We start from the raw sequence: 26610 nt of genomic DNA, 5'->3' as shown, positions 1-26610 counted from the left end.
CAATTTTCTAATTTCTACTGTGAGCATGACGCTGGAACGTGGCTTTTCCCGATCTCCCTGCACCGTGAAAGCTGTGACCTTAAACCACCTGGGCCCCTAATAATGCCCACGAGCCCTGAGCTTAGTTCCAAGCAGAACAGAGACCCATCTTTGTTCAGTTTATTCACACTCCTTCCCATCTGTAGGCAACCTGGGGTTTCAATGTCTCTGCAGTTACAATAACATCAAACACGGTGAATTTTTAAGTGACACTAAGTACTTTTTCAGCTGCCGATTTACATGACAATTACATCTTACCGCATTAAAAGATGCTTTGATTTCTGCCTAGGCCTAACTCAGGAACCAGAATGACATCAGCCTTCACACAGAAATTCAGTCCTTGTTCCAACTGGAACAGAACAAGTTTAGTCCAGAGCAGTGTGATAAAAACCTGAGTCCTTCTAACACTGTCTGTATTCCAGTTCATTACTGTTATCCTTGACCATGAGCTTGTTTTGGATTTGGGATTTAGATCTGGATTTGGGATTGCCCACCCAGTATCTCCCAGGATGGAGGCTGCCCCTGAGCTGGTGTGCCTGGGAGCTGCAGTATCACACGCTCACCGCCCTTCCCAGAGCCAGCCCCGGTACATCAGGAGGCACTCAGCCCACGCAGCCCAGGACTGATGTTCTCAAAGGCACTTAAGGGCCAATTCCCTCTAGTTTTCCCCGGGATTAAGTGCTTAAGCACTTTAACAGTCTGGGTTTAAGCAGCAGCCATCACTTTTTGGTTTCCCTTGACCCCGCAGGCTGGGTGTCCTTTCCCCGAGTGTTGTGTGCTGACTTTCACTCAGATTAGTTTCCTTAATCCTCTTCGCAGCTCAGAACAAACAGGTGTCTCTCCAAGCCAGCCCAGACAAAGCAGGGAGCACATCCAGGAGGCAGCTCAGCACACTTCAAAGCCCACAGATGGATTAATTAACACACACGGACAAACTCACCGCGACAAAACCAACGTTCTGCTGGGAGGGGGAATAAAAAATGCAAGTAAAGTGACATGTTGACAGTATTTTAGTGAAGACAAGCTCACCTTGCACCACATGAACTTTAACCCACAAACTCTCTGGCACTGGGACCCTGCAGCAACTGGGTTCCATCACACAAAGCCAGTGCTGCTATAAATACCAGCATATACAAATTCTAGCTGCCTGCTTTGCTTGGAGGGGCCTGAATCCTGCAAGCAGGATTTTTATAGCAGCACTGAGTAAGTAGTTCTGAGAGGCTTCCAAGTAGGTAGTGGTGATAAGTTTTCCCCGCCTGCAAAGTCTTGCAGCCATATATATGAGGGTATACTTTTAACTGACCCATAAATGCTCTCAGGTACAGCAAAAACCCCATTTGGGGCTCCTGACAAAGATGTTTATATCCAAACATGCCACTGTGTGGGAAACGAGTTACTCTGCTTCACGAAAGATTTAAAAATGGCTTCCATGTAACTCCTAATGATTGCTGGAACAGATTCAGCAGTGTAGCACGGCCTTTGAAGCAGCACCATAAACATTTTGAAAATAAAGCAGATTTCATGTTGGACTGTGGGCTGCTTCTCTTGACTTTGCTCCCCCAGGCTAAACACAAAGTTCACTACTGCACAAGATACCTCCACTGCAAATTAATGAAGTTCATTCATAAGAATCAAAGGTGTCTTTGCTATCTCTGCCAGAGATTAAAAGTTTATGAGAACAGGGTCAGAATATGAAAATTGCTTCTGATTTCTTTCCCCCTTCATCTTTAAACCCAGTTTTCTACCTTTACTCTCCCAGAAGCAGCACAACCTATACCCTGTCAGGAGTGGCTGACACAGCACAGCAATGCCCTCCCTGCTGCACTGTGACACAACCCGGATCTCCATCAGCTTCAAACCCTTTGAACACCTCCACCCCTCTGCAGGCAAAGATGCCAGCAGCTCCTGGAGCCCCTCTGCAAGGGTGGAACCAGTTGTGAATAGCTCTGGCTGGTGAACCACGCTTAGCCAGCCCACAACTGTCTCGTTTGCTAACAATGTGGATGCAGCTGAAAGCATTCATTCCCCTGCTGAAACAGGAGAAGCCAGGAGCAGAAAGCCTTCACTCACTGCTGAGGAAGTGACCCAGCCTCTCCCGGGTACGTTTTCCACGGTTATGGAAGAGCTGTGCACTGCAAATCATGGGCATGATGATTGAAATGGCATCCCTGAGCACCCCGGGGACATCTCATCAAACTGCTGTTTTTCCAGCTGAGCAGACGTGGTTGCTCTTGCTCTCCTTCAGGGGCATTAATCCTACAACAAAAAACCCAAGGCAGCGCCCCTCCTCCCCCCACCCCAGCAGCCCACACTGAGCAGAACACCTGATCTGAGGGAAATGAGGTTTGATACCCTCCCACCACCTTCGGCACCTGGTTACAGATTAAACAGTTCCAGCTTTGCAATTTAATTCCTTCTGAAAGCACGCAGATCTCGGGGAAGCTGATAAAACCTGCAGGTGCGCGGCCGTGCGAGCTCCATCCGAGAACCGCTCCCGTCTCCAAACCAGCTGGGCAGGACACACAACTGCGGTGGGCTGGGGGTGTGTGTGAGCACAGTCTCTGTCCATTTCCTGCCTTCTAGGACCTTTCCTCCTGACTGATCAGAACCTGCTAGCAATGCTTCAAGCTCTGCATTTCTTAGCAACGAGACAGTCACCATGTGCATGCCATCTCCACATCCTGTTTATCCTGCTTTCCCCAGGAAGGCACACGGGCGCTGCGTATTTCACGCCCTGGCTGCTCAACCCAGCTGGCTCAGTCTAAATCTAAAACGCATTAAAATAAAGGAGATGTGTCAAAACCAGCATGGTGAGAAAGGGCAGTGGAAGGAAGCATCTGCTTTTACATCTCCAAGCTCATACAATCCTTTCTTTACATTCTCTTGTCCTATCCCTTTTATTTTGTCCAATCAGGTTTGACTTTGGTTGGTTTTTTTTCCGTTTATTTTTTATTCTCAATTAGAAACGCACTGTTAGTGTACTTCCCAAAAGCCGGTGAGACCATGTACAAGTTTGTTAAGAAAACTTTCTCCTTACACAAAGGCAAATTTATCACCATTTCTGGAAGTATTCAGCAAGCCACGGATGAAAATAAATTGGGCTGAAAGAGCTGAACACAGATGACACTGTGAGCAAAATACAACATGTGAGAAGATGACCACCCCTGTGAAAGGTAAGACACTGGGAAAGGACCTCAGGATCAGTCTGGGATTAACCTGCCACCAGCGAAGGCTTCTTTAACATTTACCATGTATTTCCATGCACACGTGCCCAGGCACACACAAATGCACAAACATGTGCAGGCATAACTCCTAAAGACACCTGCTGAAGCTGGAAATTTGAGAGGCACTGTCACTGCAGGGGGAGTTTTTGGACATCAGGAGGAATTTCCCCGTGGAAAGGGTGGTCAGGCATTGGAACTGCCCAGGGAGGTGTTGGAGCCCCCATCCCTGGAGGTGTCCAAGAAAGGCCTGGATGTGGCACTCAGTGCTCTGGGCTGGGGACGAGGTGGGGATCAGGTGACAGGCTGGACTCCATGGTCCAGGAGGGCTTCTCCAACCTCAGGGATTCTGGGATTCTGTGACAATCCTGAGGAACAGAGTCACAGGAAAGGGAGTAATGGAATCCACAGTACAAAATACAGTCACACACTTCTTCACAAGAAGAATTGATGCCACAACCAAAATCACCAACTAAAATACAGGAAGTGTCACCAATTATTCGGAGTCACAAATTTTCTGCAAGCCACAGAAAGCAAACACGCAGATAACATTACAGGTCATGTATTTCCAGTGGAGATAAGGACACTCTGATGGCACTCCACGTGGCAGAACAGACATCACCAAGTCAGGGATCCTGTCCTCATGCACCTGTTCTGTGCTGGAAGAACAAACCCTGGCCCATCTGAAGCACTACACAATATCAGTAACAATTTAATTGCCAGTACTAAACCAGTGAGATTGCCCTAACAGTGCTCTAAGCACCCAGCAAGCTTAAAATGCTGCCTTGGCACAGCAGGGATCTCCAGCAGAATAGAATGTCCTGAAGCCAATTAGCTGCAATTTGAACCCCTGTCAGGGAGCAGAAATCAAACATCACAGAAGACTCTAAGCAGATGAGGATGCCAGCAACAATTACAGTACTCTGCAACTGTTTGGCTGCAGCACTGAGGGCATGGCTGAGACAGCTCACGGCCTCTATGAACACTTGAAATGTGGCCCTCAAACACAAAACCCCAAACCAGCTGCTGGAGGTAGGGTGTCCACCTGCAAGAGACAGGCTAAGGGTGGGCAAGAAAAGGGAAAAATTGTAAGGGAAAAACCTACTCCAGTGGCAAAGAGCAGCAGCTGAGTTTGCACAAGGGTGAGGGCTGGTGTCTGCCCCTGATGCTGACCTTCTGCAGCTCTTGTTTTAGGGACACGTGTATGGGGGAGACCAAATGTTCTGCAGAGTTGATAGAGGACTGTAAAAATTAAGTGTAATCAAGTAAAACACGATAATCTCAGCAAGCTGCCAGCAAGAGATAACACTTTATCTGTGCCTGTACATAGATAATATATATATATATATATATGCACGTGAGGCACTGTGGGCAAGGGAAGCACAAGGGGTAAAGTACTTGGTGTGTTTAATAAATCATTTATTTCTCTGCTGAATATCCAAAATGCACTTCCATACAGATACTGTGTCCAGCACCAAGCAGTATCACTCAGTGAGCTTACTGAGCCATTCCAACAGGCGTCAGCAGGAAGGACAGGCTGATACAGCAGAGACAAACTAATGCAGAGTGGGTTTCCCCTCTCACAAGTATGACTTCTTGGAGGCATTAAAAGATTCGAAAACTCAACTGCCATTAACCAGAAGCTCCCTACTCCCTCCTACTCCTCAAAAATGGTGTTGTGCTCAGTCCAGCAGAGGACTCCAGGGTTAAAAAAAATAAAGATTGGAAGGATATTACCACTAGAAAAACAGTAAGAAACGACCTATTGTTCTCGTTTCTGAATACTGTTGCATAATCAGCATTTGGAAAAGCTTACAGGGGTTGAAGTAATTTCCACTGGCATGTCAAAGTCTTTAGGGCTCAGGAAGTCTCGAGATAATCTGATCTTGACAAATCACACCAATTCACTCTTTCCTCCCTCCCTGACACAGCAATCTCAATTTTACTTTTTTAGTCAGCCAGTATCTACCTTCCACAGTTCTCTCTCTCTCAGCAGCCTGGATTCGTGCAGGACTGAGGCATCTAGCACTCTGCTGTCCAGGGAAAAAAGGGAAGGGGAAAAGAATCGAGTTTCCCATAGCTCCATTGCTCAGGAAATGCCCTGTCTACCTGATGTGTAGATTTGTCACCTTTCTTGACCACTTCACACATCTTGGATCAGCCACCAAAAGCCCCCATCTGATTTCCTACTGGTTTTAATTTACACATTATTGGCTTCAAGAGTCCTGAAGGCTGCTACCACTCCAGGGAAAAAACAAAAAAGAGGTTGAGGATGAGCTTGTGGAAATATGAACAGTTTTGTAAAGGGAACAAAAAAGCTACTTTCCTCTAAGTTTGCCTCAGTGCATGGAATTAATATGGCATCTCTACCTCCCAGTTAGCTCCAGTCAAGGTTTATTTTTAAATGCTCTTTTAGACTCTGCACAGGGATGTTTCTTAAGGGATGTGGCTCAGTCCCAATTCTCAGCCTTCCAGGAATGGGCCAGGACTAGGACAGAGAGGCCAACACTTTGTATCATCAGCGTGACTGAATTCAGAAATAACTTTTGCAAGCTGTCAGGTCAGACCCATCTCTGTGAAAGCTCTCCTTCGGCTCAGCCAGCCCCATAACAGGCCTGTGACCAGGCAGAGCCAGCAGCCCTTCCTCTGCCCAGGGCAGCAGCAGCACTGACCGTGAGGACAGCAGCCCAGGGGAGCACAGGGGGGCAGAAGCACAAGGTGCCACTGGGAGCCCCTGTGCTGCAGGCGTCCAGGCAGCCAACAGGAACTGCTCCCCGCCTCCACCACCCTCTGCACCCTCTTCTGGCTGTGTCCCAGGGCCGGAGGTGGCTCAGCCCTGGGACAAGGTCCACTGGACTATCGGCAGCTGCAGATAAGACACCTGAAAAGGACACACACCCACCTTGTTTGTGCGTGGGTTCAGCATGAGCGGCTTGCCCTTCTCCTTGGTGTGCATGCTGCGCCGCGCCATCGCGCAGGGTGCCGCGGCTACGTGCAGTCGGGACAGCATCCTCCCTTCTCTGGTGCACCTGGGCAAGGCAAAGGGAGACACTCAGACACCTCTCAGAGCCAGCAGAACCCATGGCCACACCGGCAGGCCGTTTGCAGCAAAAGAAAGGTACACGCTGCATAGCACCGTTTAACACCGCAGAGTAAGAGCCCAAAACTGCCTCGTGGCAGCAGGAGGAGGAACAAGGAGGCAGGGTTTGGAATGCTGAGAGGGCAGCAGCAGAGAGAACACGCAGGGATCCCGATGGGAGCCGGCACGACGTGCAGGCAGCCGCCCAGGTATTGCCTTACACCATCACGGCAGAGCACGAGCGCCAGCAGCAATTTCCATCAGCTTCAAACCCTTTGAACACCTCCACCCCTCTGCAGGCAAAGATGCCAGCAGCTCCTGGAGCCCCTCTGCAAGGGTGGAACCAGTTGTGAATAGCTCTGGCTGGTGAACCACGCTTAGCCAGCCCATAACTGTCTCGTTTGCTAACAATGTGGATGCAGCTGAAAGCATTCATTCCCCTGCTGAAACAGGAGAAGCCAGGAGCAGAAAGCCTTCACTCACTGCTGAGGAAGTGACCCAGCCTCTCCCGGGTACGTTTCCCACGGTTATGGAAGAGCTGTGCACTGCAAATCATGGGCGCTGCCCGGGCACTGCCTTACAGCATCACGGCAGAGCACGAGCGCCAGCAGCAATTCCAGCTGCCCACAGTGACCCACGGAACTGGCACCGGCACAAAGGCCAGCCAGGACAGAACAGCCTGGGCAGCTCAGCCACAAGATCCTCACTGAGGTTCTCTGGTAGCTTTCTACAATGAAATCTCATGGCCTGGACAACACAAAGGAGAGAAACTGTGTCTATCAGCGTGCTAAAACTGTGCTACGACAAAATGTGGAATTAAAATGGCCAAAAAACTCCACCAAACTGTGGATTCCAGGCTTAGATTTTTACAATTCCAAACTTAAAAAAAAAAAAAAAAAAAGAAAAAGGGTTATTTTCAGAGAGAATATATCACTTTCAGTAAAGGATATGTTTCCCTAAAAAAATTTTTAAAAATTGTTAGTATCACTCAAAAGCTTAGTTCTAATCCTGACAGGTGACAGCAACTCTTGAACCCATTTTACTCCATTACTGATCACAAGTTCTTTGGAGAAGAAATTACCATTTATTACACGCCTGTATAAGGCAGGACCAGCAGGGAATGCGTAGCGGACTCATCTCCCAAAGATTATTTCCCTGAGACAGAGAGACAACAGCAGGCCCAGCAGCACCCAACCCGGGACCACGGTCTGTAGGGTGACACTGTGAGGGGACAGGCCAGGAGGACAGCAGGGGACCAGGATCAGGTCCATGGCAGCTGGTACCCACCATCCCCTGTCCCAGCTATACATCCACAGCCGAGACAGGCAAGGACACCAAAGCAGGCTATCAGACGTTTTTAAGGAATGAAATGATGCATGGCGTGGATTTTTAATTTCTTCCAGATGGGAGGCAAAATTGAATTAAGGAACAAAACTTCATTATCTTAAATATGGCCTGAACACTTCAGAAGACCTTTCTATAATCAAATTTGCACGGAATCAGCTTTTAAGATGGCAGACTGGTCTTACAAGTTACAGTCTCAGGATTTTCTTGAAAATCTTTCCAAGCATTAAAAAAACATGGAAGCATTTAATATTTTTCATCACCAGTTATGCCTGAGTTTCTCTTCTACCCACCATGAAGCGTAGAGGGAAGCTGCTCTGAATTCAGAAGCATCTCTTTCTCTCCGCCTTTACTTGTTTGTTTGGGCCTACAGTTGACAAAAGTTCCACTCAAAACCCCAGTGCTTATTTGTTTTGGGGTAAAGACCATAAATTTACTGCGTGGAGTGGGATGGGAGGCATGGAAGCCCTGCCAGCACTGCAAACAAATGTTGCCTTTAACGTGCTCGTTCCTCCCCAAACCTGCTGGCGGTGGAGTCAGCACAGCTGGTCTGCCAGCACTCAGGGCACTGAAAATCACTATCAGACAAGGGAAATTAATTCTGCGCTGCAAAACACATTAATTCTGTGCTGCCTTTAGGAACACCAAACTCAGTTTTAACTGGTTTTAGTTCTGATTGCTCATTTGCCATCATCACGTGGTTGCAGGCCCATCTCCTTGTGCAGGGGAGGCTAAAAAGGGTCCCTGATTCCAGTGCCACAGCAACCCTTCTTCCACAGTCCCACCAGCCTGGTGCCAGGGTGGCTTCAATCTGTCACCAGCAAATACCTCAAACAAGGAATTAAAAAGTAGGACAAACACCTCACCTCACCTTACTCTAATTAAATTTAAATTACTTCGTTGCAATTAACGAGCATTTAAGAACCAAACAAGATTGTGGCCCAGATTCATCCTACCGTGATCAATTAACTCTAATCAACGAGGCAGAGGGGAAAAAGTGTGGTACAAATCTTGCTTTCTTCAGAGCAAGGTTTCAGAGGTGTGGTACAAATCTTGTTTTTTTCTCTGATGTGTCAGAGAGGAGACTTGCTCCTCTCTGAGGTGTCACACCAGCACCTAAAGTTATTCTCTTGACAGAGGTATCTCAGATTCATAAAAGGTGAGAATCAAGTTTCACTTTCCACTGAGGCCTCTGTTTAGATCCTAAAGATATGATCCCAGTTAATTTATATCCAGCATAAAGCCTGACTGGTTGCTCAGTCCTGAGCTCTCCCTCCTCTGCTCTTCTAGTTGTTCCTTGTTTCTGTTCCCTCTCTCTCCCATCTTGCACATCTCCTCCAACTCCTTTTGTCACAGACTTTCAAATGTGGTTTAGCAAGAACTTCCCTCCAAAACCCAAAATACCTGATGCCACAAATTCTTCCCCATGCCCTGTCCACACTGCTGTGTAGGGTACCAGGAGCTCTGCCTGTGTGGCCATGGCCCTCTGTGACCCACCTCAGCTCTGCTGGCCACCAGCCTTGTCCCTTGGACTTTGGGGAAGGACAAAGGGACACGAAGCCTCACGCTCTGTGGCTCACATTCGCTGGGGAGCTGCAAGGACAGGTCTGGGAGAAAGGTCCCCAAACCACCACCTGGTTTCAAGGAGATGAAAGGGCTGATCCTGCTGCTGTCTGGGAAGGCGTTAAAATGGTTTGTGATGGTGTTGTAGGAGAGACACCAGGCTTGAGAGGGTGGTAGTTCAAACACAAGAAAAAGGAGAGGTAATTTTGGCAGTAGAGGCTGACAGAATCCCAGAGTGGGTGGAAGGAGATCCCAAAGATCACCAGTCCCACCCCTGCCATGGGCAGGGACACCTTCCACGCTCCCAGGCTACTCCAAGCCCTGTCCAGCCCAGCCTTGGACACTGCCAGGGATCCAGGGGCAGCCACAGCTGCTCTGGGCACCCTGGGCCAGGGCCTGCCCACCCTCACAGACAGCAATTCCTTCCCAATATCCCATCCAGCCCTGCCCTCTGGCACTGGGAAGCCATTCCCTGGGTCCTGGCCCTCCATGCCTTGTCCCCAGTCCCTGTGCAGCTCTCCTGGAGCCCCTTGAGGCCCTGCCAGGGGCTCTGAGCTCTCCCTGGAGCCTTCTCTTGTGCAGCTGAACACCCCCAGCTGTCCCAGGCTGGCTGCAGAGCAGAGGGGCTCCAGCCCTGGAGCAGCTTCACGGGGAAGGGATGTGAACCGAGGGCGAGAGCAGCACTTGCAGTGATGTGAAAACACACACAGAGGACTGGGGCTGTGCAATGTCCTGTGAGGAGGAAGTAGGAAGAAAGCAGCAGAACTGAATGAGGAACAAACTCCTGCCCAAACATGTGTCAGCACAACCAGGATCTCCCTTCTCCTTTCAGTGCTTGACAATGGTGAGAACTGAACAAGGCTCTGGAGCACCTCTAGGCCGAGCCCAATACAGCTGGTAATTTCTGACTTGCTGTGTCACAATTTAAGGGGATTAAGCTCCCTGCTGTGCCTTATCAGGAGGCATCTGGCCGGGTCAAACTAATTACCAATATGCACAAGTGCCCTTATCTGGGAGCAAATGTTCTGCTCCTCTAATTATGGATCTGTTAAATGGCAAAAGCTACTTTTAAGGGAAAGGTTCATCACACTCTTGAAAGGCAGGATTAGGCTGGTCAGAGAGCCGGGAAGCTCGGAGTCAATTAAAGCAAGGCCAGCTTCAATTAGTGCCCAGGCTCTCCCCTCAGTGCCAAGGTGTGTCCTGTCAGCACACAGCACCTTGTGCTGCATGACTCTGCAGTCTGCCTTCAGTCTGAAGGGTGGCTAAACAGAAATGCATCCAAGAGCTCCTGAATCCTGTGTCAGTGATTAGTTCCAGCCTTTCTTTCAAGTACAGAAACTGACCTGTGTGTGGAGGAGCTTTTTTCATTAACGAGCTGAAATCATTAATTCAAGGCCACGGAGGCCTCACAGAGTTTCCAATCTTCTAGGTCTCAGCCAGTTTTAAGCCAACAGACATTTTCTCCTGTGCACCCACAGCAATCCAGCTGGTGAGCCTGCACTACCCCAGGTCTGGTGTGCATGCACCATGCACTCTACTCCCTTTTTCTTTCAGTAATAAACGCACCAGCCTGGCCCACCCAAGCGTGACACAAACCAGGCACACACTAGCTGGCTTCATCACTTCAGTAATGATAAAGCAGTCTAAAATTATTACATTAGGCAAGCACCAGCTATAAGGGTGTCTCCCCACGAGACTTTCACCTAAAGAAAGCAGCTTTCCCGGCACCCACCACCCTTCAGCAGGCCAAGGAGTCACTTTCATTTAGAACAGGAGCATCCCAGCAGGAAGGAGCAGAGAGCCGAGGATGGGGGACATGGTTCTGCACAGCAGCTCGGCACCTCCCTGAGCTCACCAGATGCTACTGCTGAGGGAAGTTAGTAGGAAACAGAGGCAAAACTGTCTCAGGTTCCCACCAGCAAAGTCCTGAGCCACCACTTTAAAGGACATTTCTAAGGCACCTTGAGATCTGAAGATTAAAAGGAACAGTCATGGGGAGAAATTACTAATGAAGTGTTTGGCAGAAGCAGGCGGGTTGTTTTGGAAGCAGATCTTTAGCATATTGAAATTACTTTTCTTCCCTTTTGTTCTGAGGCAGCCAGTTCAACAGGGAGGAAAGGTACGTGTGGAGCACTTCAGCAGAGTAAGTAAGCTCACCACTTGAGGCTGGCAACGTTCACTAAACAAAGCACACTCGGGTGAGCTCAAATGAGAATAATTCCAGAATCCCCTCCTAAAAAGAGTATTTGTGAATTACTGTAATTTACAGAAGACTTTTTGCAGCACAAGCAGAAAGCAGGGCTGAATTGTTTGGTACTGGAGTCTTGGTTTGTAGCAGCTCTTACCAGACAACATCAGAGAGCTGTATTTTCATCCCTTAATGAACCTGACCCAAATATTCTGATTCCTAAACATCAGAAAGTCCATTATCTTTTACCGTGGAAACTGCAGCAGCAGTATTTTTGGCCCAGTCTGACAAGAAGATGTATTCACATTCTTGATTTATTTTCATTCGTGTAACTGGGAGGGCTACTGGTGGTAAAGGTAAGGACAAAGGCCCTACCCTGAAAACCCCTCAGAAACCACGGGAATAAGCAGCAAGGTACTCATGCTCTATTCTGGAGAACTGGTACACCCTTGTGTTGGAGCTGTTCAGCTCAGAAATACAGGTTTTTCTGTAGAAGAAAGTAGAGAGGTGGACAAGGATGTTCTCAACAACTGCTGCACTCACAAATGGGAGTTCTTCCTGGGAAAACAGCTCAGCACTGAGCACAGGAAACAGAGCTGCTGCTAGCTCAGTGCCAGCCAGGTGAAGTCTAAGCCTGCCAATCACTTACAAGCCTTGGTGTGCACTGGTTAGGGCTTAAAAAAGGAATACCCCACTTAAATTACAGGAGAACGTGAGAAACTATCCAAGCAGCGTGAGCTACCAGTGCTCCTTCTCCTGCAGAGAAGGTGCTGGCACCACTCGTAGAGATGAACATTCAATTAGTACTCACTCAACCACGGCGCACTACCACGCACTTTGACAGCTTCTGCCTTAGCTTGCAGAAGAAAAAGCTCCAAATCTTGCCTGCACTCAAGCTGCTGACTCACAAGCCACCGCACAGCATTATCAGAACTTTCCTCCTGTGGCTGTAACACACAGTTTCTTTTAAAATACAGACTCGGGCTAAATTTCTACAGATCTTATCGTGTCTAATAAGGCATTAGACACTGCTGGCTGCACACACACGGGCCACTTGCAGAGCTGCATATTCTGCCCTGCTCTTTCATTTGCCCATATGTAAATACAGGCACAATAAAACCTCCCTTTGATGTTCACTACTTTTTGGAATTACCAACACAAAGACACCAAATAATCAACATTTGGTGGTTCTGATCTTGCTTGGCTGCACGGTTGTCCTTTCCCATCAACCCTTTATCAGTGTGCTGTAAGTTTGATTTGGTTTTTTTTTTGCTATTAACTATGGGACACTTGCCATGACACAACACCCCGGGCTGCTCTGACACCACCGCTCATTTAGTATTTTTTCGTGTTTCGGTGCAGCGAGGCCACGAGGAGCGTGGGGCCAGCGACGGCGGCGTGTCAGCCACGGCCACTTCTTTGAACAAGCAGCCGAGAGGCCAAACCCAAACACTAACTCTAAAGCACCGGGCGGCGCTTCCTGCTCCAAGGCCGCGCCAGCCGCTCCGCTCCTTCCCAACTTTCACTCTCCAGGGCCTCGGAAGTTCACAGCGGGTCGGGCCCGGCGCGGGGGGCCCGCGGCAGCAGCTGTGCCCGCTGGGGGGGCTCCCCGCGGCCTTGTGCGGCTCCCGGCGGGCTGGCAGCTCCATTCGTCGCCGTTCTGACAGGGGCAAACACGCACAGGCACAGCCGGGGCTGCTTCCCCAGCTCCTCGCAGGCACCTCCGCACCTGCAGCAGGGCCCGGGGCTGCCCCCGCCGCAGGCCGAGCCTCGGGGCCTCGCACCACCGTGCTGCTGCTTCGGCACTACCCCCCGCGGGGCCGGACCGGGGACACGGAGCATCCCAGGTGGGCTCCATCCCCTCCCCGCACCCGGGCGGCCTCCAGCGCCTCAGGATGCCCCGCAGACACGGGTTTACAAAGAGATAGAGGCCTGTGGTGCGCCGCCGCAGTCGTATAATTGTTACCAGAACGGGATCTACCTCCTCCTGCGGCTGCTGCCCGCTGAGCGATGCCGGCCGAGGACCTGTTCCTAGTGAGGGAGAGCAGCACCCACCCGCCCGCCGGAGCCGCGTCCACTGCAGAACCCGCCACTGAATGGAGCCAACACCGAGGCGCCGGGGAGGGACACCCCGGGGGGGCGGGTGTGGGCCGTGACTGACAGCTCGCACAGCCAATCGAAGGGAGGAGAACTCGCAGGCGACGGCGGCGTTTGGCCAATGAGCGTTTTATCCCGCCCCCGCAGAGGGGAAAGCGGGACAGGCGCGGCGGGGCGGGGCCGCCCGTATGTTAATTAGGTAGGACGCGACAGCGAATCAGCGTTGGGGGGTGGGGCGAGGGGCGCGGCTGGGGCATGCGCGGGGGCGGGGGCGTGAGGGGATGGGGAACGTGAGGGGATGGGGAACGTGAGGGGGTGGGGAACGTGAGGGGATGGAGCTGTGAGGGGATGGGGAACGTGAGGGGATGGGGAACGTGAGGGGATGGGGAACGTGAGGGGATGGGGAACGTGAGGGGATGGGGAACGTGAGGGGATGGGGAGCGTGAGGGGATGGGGGCGTGAGGGGATGGGGAGCGTGAGGGGATGGGGACGTGAGGGGATGGGGAACGTGAGGGGATGGGGAACGTGAGGGGATGGGGGCGTGAGGGGATGGGGGCGTGAGGGGATGGGGGCGTGAGGGGATGGGGGCTGTGAGGGGATGGGGACGTGAGGGGATGGGGGCGTGAGGGGATGGGGGCGTGAAGGGATGGGGGCGTGAGGGGATGGGGGCGTGAGGGGATGGGGGTGTGAGGGGATGGGGAACGTGAGGGGATGGGGGCGTGAAGGGATGGGGGCGTGAGGGGATGGGGACGTGAGGGGATGGGGGCGTGAGGGGATGGGGACGTGAGGGGATGGGGACGTGAGGGGATGGGGAACGTGAGGGGATGGGGGCGTGAGGGGATGGGGCTGCGAGGGGATGGGGGCATGAGGGGATGGGGGCGTGAGGGGATGGGGAACGTGAGGGGATGGGGAACATGAGGGGATGGGGGCTGTGAGGGGATGGGGGCGTGAGGGGATGGGGAACGTGAGGGGATGGGGAACGTGAGGGGATGGGGAACGTGAGGGGATGGGGCTGTGAGGGGATGGGGACGTGAGGGGATGGGGGCGTGAGGGGATGGGGAACGTGAGGGGATGGGGGCGTGAGGGGATGGGGGCGTGAGGGGATGGGGGCGTGAGGGGATGGGGCTGTGAGGGGATGGGGGCTGTGAGGGGATGGGGGCGTGAGGGGATGGGGGCTGTGAGGGGATGGGGGCGTGAGGGGATGGGGACGTGAGGGGATGGGGCTGTGAGGGGATGGGGCTGCGAGGGGATGGGGCTGTGAGGGGATGGGGACGTGAGGGGATGGGGGCGTGAGGGGATGGGGGCTGTGAGGGGATGGGGACGTGAGGGGATGGGGGTGTGAGGGGATGGGGAACATGAGGGGATGGGGGCCTGAGGGGATGGGGACGTGAGGGGATGGGGCTGTGAGGGGATGGGGCTGCGAGGGGATGGGGGCTGTGAGGAGTTGTGGTCCATAAGCAGTCTGGGTCCATGAGGGGACAGGGCTGCGAGTGCCGCGTGGCACCCAGGATGGTTGGGGATGATGGCTCTTGAGGGGCATCCCACTGGGGAGGAGGCTGAGGGCGAAAGGCAAAGCAGGAGGAGCCAGCAGGGAGCGGTGGCAGGGAAACAGGGTCACTCCACACAGAGTCCTTGAAGCGACACAGAAGCTGTTGCCAGTGGCCAGGGCCACCGTGCTGCATGCCCTGCATGGAACAGGGCTCCTCAAAACATGCAGAGCCACAGTGCTGAGCTAACCCCTGCCTCGTCTGCTGCCATACAGAGCCTGGAGGGCTGGAATAGCCCTGGGCTCAAACAGAAGGCTTGGCAGGAGTCATCAAGGCAGATAATTCTGCAGGTCAGCACTAATACTGCAGAAGAAAAGAGGAAAACCATCACTTTTCACAGTAACACCGGGCTGTTTGTCCTAACCACGGTCTCACCTCCATATCAGTGATACCTGTCCCCAGCTCAGCCTCCACAGTGTTTAGAGAGGGAAAGTACAGGGGTGTGAATCCTGACACCTCAGCCCATCCCAGCCTTCATCTGCCTTCTCCCCAGCCCAAACTCGGATGTTTTCCAATGCTGCAAACTTCGAGGCTGCTAATCACAGAATCCTGGAACGGCTTGGGTTGGAAAGGACCTTAAAGCTCATCCATGGGCAGGGACACCTTCCACTGTCCCAGGCTGCTCCCAGCCCCAATGTCCAGCCTGGCCTTGGACACTGCCAGGGATCCAGGGGCAGCCACAGCTGCTCTGGGCACCCTGTGCCAGGGCCTGCCCACCCTCACAGACAGGAATTCCTACCCAAAATCCATCTAGCCCTGCCCTCTGGCAGTTAAAAAATGAAGTTTTTATTTTAACAGGAACTTCTATTAAGTAAGAATTTTAACTCTCTGCTGGCACTGAACACGATTTAAATAGTTGGACGTATGAAGGAGCACTGTGCAGTTAAAAGAAGTGGAGTCACTATAGTAACAGTATCAAATATGTAAGCCTACTTAATCAAAACCTCCTCTCCTAATTATGATTTTGAGGCCTGTCATGAAGAGCACGTTCAGCTGCTTTCCCTCCCCGTCAGCGTGACCATGGCGGCTTTGAAACCTTTCTGAACAATGCTGCTCTGCACCTATAAACAAAGGACATAGCGAAAATAACCTGCAAGGTCATGACATCGTGCCAGGCTAAAAATAGCCCAAATTGAAGGCATTTAAAAACGCCTGGCTTTGTACCCAAACGGCATAAATCACTTCTGCTGTAAACCCGTGTCGCTTCAGACCGGTGGAGGATATTCCCCAGTATCACCTAATGACCAGCTGAGGCCTTGCTGGGGCACACTGTGCAACACTTTGTTGTGGAAGAATGGCTGTCTGGAAAGCTGCGCCGTAATTAGTCACAGCAGAGGAAAACCTGCACCCCAGGGGCTGCAATCTGGCAGGGCTGCGGGGCTGAAGCTCCCCGCAGGGTTTTGATGGGAGGGGGAGCTGTCATTTCCAGACAGCACCCACTGCTTTCGAGCCCTCCCAGCAGCCCCGTGGTATCAGTTTTGTTGGTTCTCAAATCCAGGCTCCAAACCTTTCCCAAGGGACAAGTTCTGTGGAGAGGAGGCCTCCTCCATGCTTCGTGCCCTAACACAGCCCCAGCTGGCACAGGAGGCAGCAGGATCATGGAATCACAGAACCGTTTGGGTCGGAACAGCCCTCAGACCTTCAAGTCTAACCATTCCCCCCGCATGTCTAAGGCCACCACCAACCCATGTCCCCAGGTGCCACAACCACACGGCTCAAGGGATGGGCACTCCACCCCTGCCCTGGGCAGCTGTGCCAGGGCTGGACAGCCCTTTCCATGAAGGAATGTTTCCCAATATCCACCCTGAGCCTCCCCTGGCCCAGCCTGAGGCCGTTCCCTCTCCTCCTGTCCCTGTTCCCTGCGAGCAGAGCCCGACCCCCCCGGCTGCCCCCTCCTGTCAGGGACTTGTGCAGAGCCACAAGGTCCCCCCTGAGCCTCCTTTGCTCCAGCCTGAGCCCCTTTCCCAGCTCCCTCAGCCGCTCCTGGGGCTCCAGCCCCTTCCCAGCTCCGTTCCCTCCCCTGGACATGCTCCAGCCCCTCCATGTCTCTCATTGTGAGCCTCCATGCCACTGCCTGTGCTACAGAACAAGTGGAGCAATTGTTTCTCCCTCCTCCCCAGGGCTTTTATCACCATATTTGGTGCTCAGCTCAGAAGAGTTTCTTCTGGCACACAGAATGTTGCTGCCTTGCTGTTGCCAAGAGAACAACCGTGAGCCCTCGGAGTTCCTCGGCGCTGTGGAGCCAGCCAGCAGCGATCTGCTATCCCTCTTGACTGCGCTGGAGCAGCCTCCACAAGTGCCAGAGCTCGCCCACTGCAGGGTGAGAATTCATTCAGAAACTTTCAGTGCAGCCGATGACTGTTTCACGATCACTCCCTATTTCCTGCGTGCACAGGCCGCTGCATTCTACCAGAGCTCCTTTCCAGAGGGAGCCAGTGGTCTGTGCTAAATTAAAATTGCATCTCCCAAAAATCATCTCTGTTTGAAGGTAGTTTTCTTAAATCACATCAAGGTGGTTTCTCAAGTCACTTCCACCACCCTAAAACTGTGTTCTGTTTCTCTTTAGTTTTCCTAGACTTCTGGTCATTTTCTGCTTGGTTTTTGTCTTTTTACTAAAGAGAACTTCCTTCCTGCTCCGTTCTTCTCATGATAAATCATACTGGTTACGCCTGATAAAGTATGCAGAAGGCTTTTGTTCCCCATCCTTGAGATAGTTGTGACTCTCCTTTCTGTAACATTTTCAGTTTTTCAAATATCTTACTTAAAGTAATGTCACCAGCACCGGACCCTGTGTTCTTGTTTTTTTCTATCACTGATCCTTGATGCAAATAAATAAATAAAAATAATCTCTGTTCTAGTTGCCTAGACCTGTCCTTTCATTCTTGCCATAGTGCTACACTGTCACTGCCATAAATACACTGATAACGCCACTGTGTGTATACAGCTAACATGGAACAAACGCTTATTTAATAATTATTTCATCTCAGAAGCTTTTGCAGCACAGATTAGCAGGAGCAGCCGTCCCTCAGAAGGCAGTTTCTGTAGCTGGATAAGAACTGGACTCTTTGCCTGCTGCTCTTTGTTTCTGTTAACTCTGACACGGTCAGACCAAGCCTGATGTAGAGAGATGACCCGACTGACTCCTCACATTTACATGAGGCTGTAGCAGGCACTAGGCAGTAAAGATAATGGTTACCCTGAGGCAAGGTTTGGGAAGAAAAATTATGTCTTTTATTATACCAATTCCACTGAAAGATATTACTTCTCTCCACAAGCCTTGCCCCCTGTACTTCTTTAGAGCAACAACAGAGCTAAATATGTTCACACTGTTTCCATTTTTTGCATCCAATTTCTGACTGGTAATTTTATGCTATGCTTTAAAGCAATTCCGTGTAAAATTTCTCTTTTTGTCTTTTTGGACTTGTGTATCCAGAAGAGTCTCTAGCCCTGAGAGCAGCTCACATGGGAACAGCCCACACCGGTGCTGTTCGGTGCTTTACCGTCCAAGCCAATGTCCACACGCAGGCCGTGTTTTGGGAAAAACGTGCTTATTCCCACTCTGTCTCTGGGGATTGTCTGGGGAAATGCTTCTCCAGAGCTGTGGCCGGGATTGTGCCTCACGGTGTAGGTGGCAAAGCTCCAGCTCCTGGGAGCACTTTGTGGCACTGTTAATTCTGCCCTGACTGGGGATGGCACTGCTTGGACACCACCCAAACGTGTCTGTGAGCCTTCCTGGCCTGCAAGGATGCCAGCCCCTCCTCAGCTCTGACAAATTCCTTTGTCAGTGACTCTCACTGTAGGTTATCGGGTTGGTCTTTCGCTGCTTTTTAATTTATGTTTTACTTTCTTTTCTTGTGATCTGCAGTCTCTGTTTAGGCCGATTTGAGCTCAGGTCATGCCGTGGCTCTACTCTGCTGAACTCCTGCACAGCCAGGCACATGGTGAGAAAACCTGAGATGGGCTGACCAGGTGATATTCAGACTAGATAGAAGGAAGAAGCTTTTTATGGTGAGGGTGGTAAATTTAGCGAGGTAAATTATAATGAGGGTAGCAAATTTTCTAATGAGGTTGGGCCAGGTTGCACACAGGTGATAGATGGCCTGGAAACCTGGGATGGTCCCTGGAAACATTCTGGGCCAGCTCGGATGGGGCTCTGAGCATCCTGGTCTGGTGGAGACCACAGGTATCACACCGAGTGGATCTCCCAGGAGGAGGCAGCAGCCATTTTAATGCTTTCATCCCCTAATAAACTGCATTTCTGCTGGGAATCACGGCAACCCCCTTCCTGCCCACTGCTGCTGGCCGTGTCTGCTGCATTGAAACCAGGTCTATTTATTTACATCTGCCGTGCCACCACTCTCAGCTCTGGTGTGCACACACACACACACACCGTTTCCTGCACCATCCTCATAACCGGGATCTTTCTCCCAGAAATCACCCCCCTGCGACCCAGCTCTGCCCTCCGCACCCTTGACATCGTGGTTTTTTATTTCTTCTCGAGTGGCTGAGCCCCTGCTGTGCTGACGGGAGGAGAGAGGGGCATTCGGGGCTGCATCCATCCGCATCCCGGGTCGGTGCCGCCGTGCCCGCGCAGCTCTGCGGCATCCGCCCGTGTCTCTGAGACTCGAGCAGCAGCCGAGCACGCACGGAGGGGGAGGACTGCCCTCTCCTGACCGCTCACGGGATACCAAACTGCGACTGCCCGCCTTTGTTCGACCGGAGCGGCGATAAAAAGCACCAAAACCGCTAAATTCACCATGAGTTTACAAGTCCTGAAGTGTCACTGACCTCAGTTAAGCTGGAAAGAGGTGTCGCTCACACTCCTCGGGAGAGAGTCTAACCCCATCGGCAGGGCCTGGTGACACTGGGCTCGGGTTTAAGAGCTTGAAATCAGTGCTTTTTGTTCTCTCTCACCTCACAGGCTGTGCATGTGTGCTGCAGGACCTTGCAGAGACTGATCAGAGCCAGAATGAGCCCGAGAGGTGAAAAGATGAGTCCCATCAGCCTATGCACACTCTTGTTTCTGCCTTTAAACTGACAGACACCTCACTCTCAGCCTGGGCTCCCAGGCAACCACACGGGTACCTCAGGCTGGACAATGTCTCTGCTGAGAACACTCTGCTTTGGTCGCCATGTGGCAGCAACCGACAGAAATGCTAGAGAAACCTGCCAGAAAAAAACACATTAACCTTCACAGGTCTCAGACTGCTCTGGCTTGAAATGCTATCAAACACATTTTCTGTACTTAGCGCAGTGGTGTTGTCTCAGCCCTGACGTTTCTGTGCCTAGCGAAGGATGTCATCCTAATCAGAGCAAAACTACTCAGTTTCCTACAAAGTGAGAAGAGAGCTGATAAGCAGAGCTCCATCCTGGCTGTAAGGAGAAACAGCTTGTGCTGTTTGAGTCATCATTCCCGTGCTGAGTGGTGCTGAAGGCAAGGCAATCCATGGGACTCTGATAAAGCAGCGTCTCAGCTGCTGACCCACAGCGTTCCCTCTGTGTCCCGCTTGGACTCCTCGGCATTTCGCCCTGCATGTACTCTCACTGGACTCATGGTGCTAGCTGAATCACAAAATCCAACTCCTCCTGCAGGAAAGGCTGATATTAAACCACAGAAACACTCAGGTAGGAAAATACCAGGTGACACACAATGAGTTTTTACATCTCACACAAAAAGTAAAGGCCATAAATAGTTTACATCAACTGTGCATTTTATCACTTTACAGAATGCACAGATATCTGGGTTTGGGACAGTGTCAGATGTCTCAGTTCTGACATATCTGGAGAGGGGGTTGTGAGACATCTGGATAGGGAGTTATGAGCCAGCTACAAAACCTCTGCTAAAAAACAAGCTTTGGCACCTCTTCAGAACCTCTTCTGTGGTTTAAATTACAGAGAAACTAGCTCAGTCAAGATTTCATCAACAGTGTTGTGAAAGGAAGTCTCTAATTCTTGACAACTTCACAAAGAGGATTTTTCTCTTTTCTGAGAGCAAGGGAACTTGAGACTCTTAAAAATCCAGACCTACTTAGCTAACATGTTTTGTTTCTTTTTTTTTACCTGGTTTAAGCTTGTTTTCCTCAATGCAGGGATCAGGTGGGCTGAGGCTGAAGGGAATCAACGCCAAAAGGATTAAAGGTGGATTTAATCAACGTGAGGATTAAAGGTGGCAGGACAGAGCTGCGGGAGCCACAGCCCTGACACTCTAAAGGCAGTGTGCTGAAGGAAGAAAGCCAGCAGACAGCCGAGCTATTGGGAACAATTTACCCTCCCCACATCTGTCCTGACCACCATTATCCACTCCACGCTCCCCAAAGTGGCTTCCAGGAAGATGTGCTGCTCCCTTTTCTTCGCAGGACCTCAGCTGAGGCTGGGTGACCCGCAGGCTCCTGATACCAACCCCTTGTGTCCTCAGGTGCGTTTTGGGGACGCTTGGCACCCCTGCTGTGATTTAATGCTCTCATTTAATGCACTCCCAGGGACGCTCCTCCCCGCTCCCGGCGTCAGCTGAAGAGGTGCTGGGGGTCTCTCATCAGGACACCGCCAGCAGCAGCAGCTGGGGGCTGTCAGCATCGAGCCGCCGCAGCCCCCACCGCAGCAGCCCCGAGGCCCCGGCGTGGCCAGGCCCGGAGCAGCACTGCAGCCTGTGAGTATTTCCTGCGTGACTGAGCCCCGGAGAGCCAGTCCATGACTGCTCCTCAGCCTCAGCCCTTCCCACAGCTCCTGCAGAGCACAGCCCTCGGAGAACGCCCGCAGCAACAGCAGCTGTGCGCGCTGCTTTCGGGATGCTCGCTGTACAGAAGCGCTCACAAAGGCCCGAACAACAAGACACTGCACTTTTCCAGCTTCTGATAAACTCGTGTGAGCCAGCTCTGTCCATCATGCCTGTCCCAAGTATGAGGGATGCGGAGTTACAAGAGCTACAGCAGCAGGTTACCGTTCAGAAAGATTTCAACTTCTCATTTTGAGCTCCTCCGAGAGAACATACGTTTCTCTCTGTAAAACCAAAAGCAGCTCGCAACACAAATTTTTAAATATTGTTACAAATGATGAGCCTCTTGGGTTTTAAAAGCCACTTAGTTTAGCAGGCACACCTATCAGCTCAGCCCCACCTGGGGAGAGGAACGCGGTTCCTGCCTTCTGCCATCGCTGTCAGGGGCAACAGTGAATGTGCTGCCAGAGCTGAAGATGGGAACTTGTACTTTTCAGCCACACTGGTACAACCCAGGACACCTGGCCAGTGCAGACTCAGGTCTCCAGAAACAGTAAAATTTCCTTTTCTGTTGTAACATCGGCTGCCAAAATACCAACCCAAGCCAACAAAGTGCATAGCCACACACACGCAGGCAACAAAGTTGACTTAAATGGCTTTGCTGACCTGCCTGATGACGATGTGCTAAAATACTTTGCTGCAGAAAACCTGCCAGACACAATTCAGCAAGACAAACACCTCCTGGCTTTCTCCACAGGAGCAGGGACCACCAACCACCCTGCAAAGCCAGACCTACAGCTGCTCCTGATGCCTGAAGAGGCCTCCTAGAAACAGAGACTAGACAGGAGTAAGGGAATAAGGTAGGTATTTATTTGAAAGGCCTTCAAAGGTACCCCCTGGGGAGCCAGAGGCCACTGCCCAGATGGACCCCAAGGTGGACGGCAGGGCACGAGTCCTTCACACTTTTATAGGTTGGGTTCATTTGCATAGCAGGGTTAATTCTCCAATTAAAGATTCAGTTTAATGATGTAAGTTCCCCTCCACTTGCCCCCCTGTAGAGGCTTTTGGTTTATACTTTTTGGGCCTAGGACGGTCTGGGTGTCTTTGAAGAGCGGCTTTGTTATGTCTGCCTGGCACAAGAGAGCAGAAGTGAACAGGCTACAAGGAACTTCAGAGTTACACACCAGGCAGTGCGGGATTTGAAAAGTATAAAAGTTAAGACCTAAGGCATCACTCCTCACAGCTTACGCAAATCCAAGCAGGTGTGATCCCATTATTTTTCCCAGCAGGGGGAAAAGCTTGGTGTCAAACCACCGACCGCTGGCGCACCTTCCTGCAAACCTTCTGTGCATCACAGGCACTGAAAATGGGAGTCTGCTGGAGGAGGGAAGGTGAGAGCAGGGCTCTGGCCATCAGTTTGGGTCCCCTGCGGGGTGGATCTGTGCGGCTTGATCCGGGCACTGGATGGGGAAAGGCGGCACCCAACTTCGATGAATTTCCCTGCAGAGGGCGGCCTGTCCTTGCCTAACACGGCTCGCAGCCCCAAGAGCTGCACGACTCTGGAAACAGTTCGAGGCAGAAAACACAACTGTTCCCACCTGGCAGCGGCTGCGGAAGAGCTGCCTTGCAGAGAACCAACCCCGGCTTGAGGGCATCCTCCGAAAGGAGACCTTTGTCTGGCTGAGTTCTGCACCCCAGACACTTCAGATGGAAGCCGGCTCCTGCTGGGCGCCCCTGAATCCTCCACTCAGCTCCGCCTCTTCCATGGCTTCCTTCTCCCTTCACACCCTCTTTTGTCTACCCACGTCCTCAGAGAGCAGATCCTGGCTCTTCTGTGGTTGTTGCTGGGCAGAGAGCTTGGCGGGTCCAGCAGGAGCCTCAGCCAGAAGTGGAGCCAGAGCAGCTGGGACCTGTGGGCTCCGTGTCTGCCGTTCCCTGGATCAGCTGGTGCAGGAGCTGGGTTCCCTGCAGGCTGCCACTCACTGTCACTTCAGTGCCCTGAGCTAGGTGACCTTTAAAGGTACCTTCTCACCCAAACCATTCCACGGTTCTATGAAAGCTTCACAGCTGGGAAAGGAAACCAGAGCGCACCTCACGCTTTTCATCAGCCAGCCTCAAGGCATTTTGTTTCACCCCCCCCTATTTTACATGTGAGGCTGAGCACACAGAGCTCGGCAGAGCTCAGGGAGGAGCAGGCTGCAGAGCCAGTCCCAGAGCAGCTCTGCCTCGCTCCTGAACACCTGAACACACATCTGGAACACCAGGGCTGCCTGACGGGAGCTGCGTGTGAGCACAGTGATGCTCATGCGAAGATCCAGCAGCGCAGGGAGACCATATCGCTCCCGGGGGAGCCGCTCCGAGTGGCAGACGAGAGGATGGAACAGCTTAGCATTTGCTGACGGCTCCTGTGTTCCAGGGACATAATTTGGAGCGACAAAGTACCTGCTCTGTGAGAATAGACCCCTCGCCCGGTGGAGAGATGACAAACAGGTCTGCCCATGTCTGGCTTTTAATGAGCCAAGTTCAGCCGGTGTGAAATGTCAGTCGGTGCCTCTGGAGACACAGGAGTCACAGCCAAAGGAAGACACCGGGGCTCCTGCTGCTCAGCCCCTCTGTCAGTGCCTCTCTGATTAAATATTTCAGTTTGTTGCTCAGCAGCTCACAGGCTGACATTTTTGCCACCGTTGCCTTCGGTTCCCTGTTTGTTTGTCCATCAGAGGCTGGGGGACGGCACAGCCTGGCTGAGGATTAAGGCGTGACACACAAACTGCCACCGAGGTCTCTGCAGAGACACCACTGCGTGCCAGCAACATCTCTGTCCCCAGACAGGCCTCTCCTGCTGCCATGGGAGGGTGGAGGAGCTCCCCCAGGCTCCGGTGGCACTCAGGAGGTGTCGGGGTGCAGCTCTGGAAGCAGACAGTGGGATGAGATGTACATGGCTCAGAAACAGCACAGGCCGTGCACGGGTAACAGGAGCCCCTGATTCGCTGCTAATTTTGGCCAGAAAAGCTGATTTCTCTGCATCCTTTTAGGATGTAGGAAGAGAGTTATGAGCTCTCGGGGCTGTGGGACACAGAGCTGCTCAGCAGGCTGAGTTAGAGGCAGCAGCACTCGAATGTGAGGCCTTGTTTTGCTGCAGTGACAGATTTTTCAGCCTGCCATGAATAAACATCATACACCATCTTCTCTGGAGAGAGAGGCTTTTCTTCTTGCTTCCTTTCACAGCTGACACTTGCAGGGGATTACACAAGGAAAATCTGGGGTGCCCCCCTCCAATTCCTATTTAACTGTGTCCAGGAGGATTCTCTCTCGTTTATGGACCTCTCTGAGCACTGTTTGCCTACGGTGGACACACAGCAGCAGTACACGTGTCCCTCTTGCCTTGCCCAGCCCTCCTCACAGCCAGCTGTGCCGAAGGATTGACTCTGGAGCCTGACGAGACATTCTCAGGTGAGGCTCTCCTGTCCCCCTGCATGGACTGCTTTGGGGACTGATGAGTCTTCCGTGGTAGGTAGGATGTGAATGCTGCACACCCACAAACATCAGAGCGCATCAAACTCCTATAAAAGTGTGGGCTCCTTGCTCAGGGATGGAACAACTCGAGTACCAACCCCCTCCAGCAAGCTGGAGAAGCAGATGGTTTGTATGAGGACAGCCTGGATCCTCTGCGCATTTCACTTGTGGCCTGCTGCCCTCCTGGGGGTTTTATTCCTACAGCAGCACAGAGAAGCTCTCCTAATGCAGGAATTCTCATCTCCACGGGTGAAGGAGGGTGAGGAGATGTGGCTGAGCTTTGTGATGAGATGGAAGGATGGAACTGTGAGGTTGGAAACAAACCTTCCCAGTCCGGAATCCTGATCCGGAGGCTGGGCAGGTGTTCAGCCCATGGAACACGTTGTGTTCATGCGCACACACAGAGTACGTTCTGCTGTGCCTGGCTGAGCCCAGGTCATGCACGTGGCAGGTTTCCTTCCACCTTTCCCCTCCTAACCACTGCGGAGTGTTTCAGGGAAGGACTTACCTGGGTGACTGGTGGCTTCCCGGCATCCAGCTGCTCAGGGCACAGGGCTTTGCAGAGCACAGGAAGAATGCTTCGGGCTGGAAGCATTTTCTTCCCTTAGTTCAGGTTACTGGGGAAATGTCGTCCCTTCTGGATACTGACGTGGGGAGCCACCGGGAGATGCAGCACTGAAGGTGTGTGATGGGAGGCTTCTCACTGAACACTCCTGCTGGCACTGGAGCAGTCAGCAGTGGCCAGCAGGATTCAGGCACAGACTTCAAAGGGAGTATTTCTTCATTCAGTCGTCATCCTGTCACCTATTTCACCCCACCCATACAACACCAACCCACCCTGTTGCTCCGAGAGCAGCGGGCTGAGCACACGGAAACACAGGGACACTGCCCGCTCCAACCCCCGGCCCTGTCCACAGGCAGATGGTTACTCATCCTGGGGCTGAAACTCCCCTCACCAGGGACCTGCCCAAGTTCAGGCTGTTCCACTGACCTCCACTTCCCTCCTGAAACTCCAGACGGACCAGCAGAAATGTCCCAGGATTTTAAGTCGTTACTGCAGTAAGAGTGGAGAAGCAGCCTGCCTGGCACTGCCCGCTCCATCCCGGAGCCACACAGCTCACGCAGGGAGGCACGGCGTTCCCAGGGAGCTGGCTGACCTGGGAACGCTCTCCCCGCACTGGAATGTCAGCGTGCAGCACAGGAGAGGCGGCAGTGGGGGAAAGAGAAGGAAACATAGGATCACTGAATGGTTTGGGAGGGAAGGGACCTTAAAACTTACCTTGTTCCACCCCCCGCCCTGGGCAGGG

General features: G+C 52.2%; 1 protein-coding gene across 3 annotated transcripts in view; it reads right to left on the bottom strand.

The window, feature by feature from the left end:
• The window catches only part of ME2 (malic enzyme 2), a 34701-nt gene extending 21180 nt beyond the window's left edge, over positions 1–13521 (bottom strand). For 2 of the 3 annotated variants that reach the window (XM_082301868.1, XM_082301870.1), the window contains exons 1-2: positions 13416–13521; positions 6163–6289 (exon numbers count right to left, since the gene is read on the bottom strand). In XM_082301868.1, the coding sequence (XP_082157994.1) occupies positions 6163–6270 (108 nt within the window). In that variant the 5' untranslated portion in view covers positions 6271–6289; positions 13416–13521. Of the gene's footprint in view, positions 1–6162; positions 6290–13400 lie in introns of all 3 variants that reach the window. The other variant, XM_082301869.1, reaches the window with a different exon arrangement.
• Between the last annotated feature and the right edge of the window lie 13089 nt (positions 13522–26610).

This window comes from Coloeus monedula, assembly GCF_965178545.1.
Source record: "Coloeus monedula genome assembly, chromosome: Z".
NCBI classification, from domain to species: domain Eukaryota; kingdom Metazoa; phylum Chordata; class Aves; order Passeriformes; family Corvidae; genus Coloeus; species Coloeus monedula.
The sequence above is the reverse complement of the archived record's forward strand: the minus strand, read 5'-3'. Positions and strand labels throughout refer to the sequence as shown.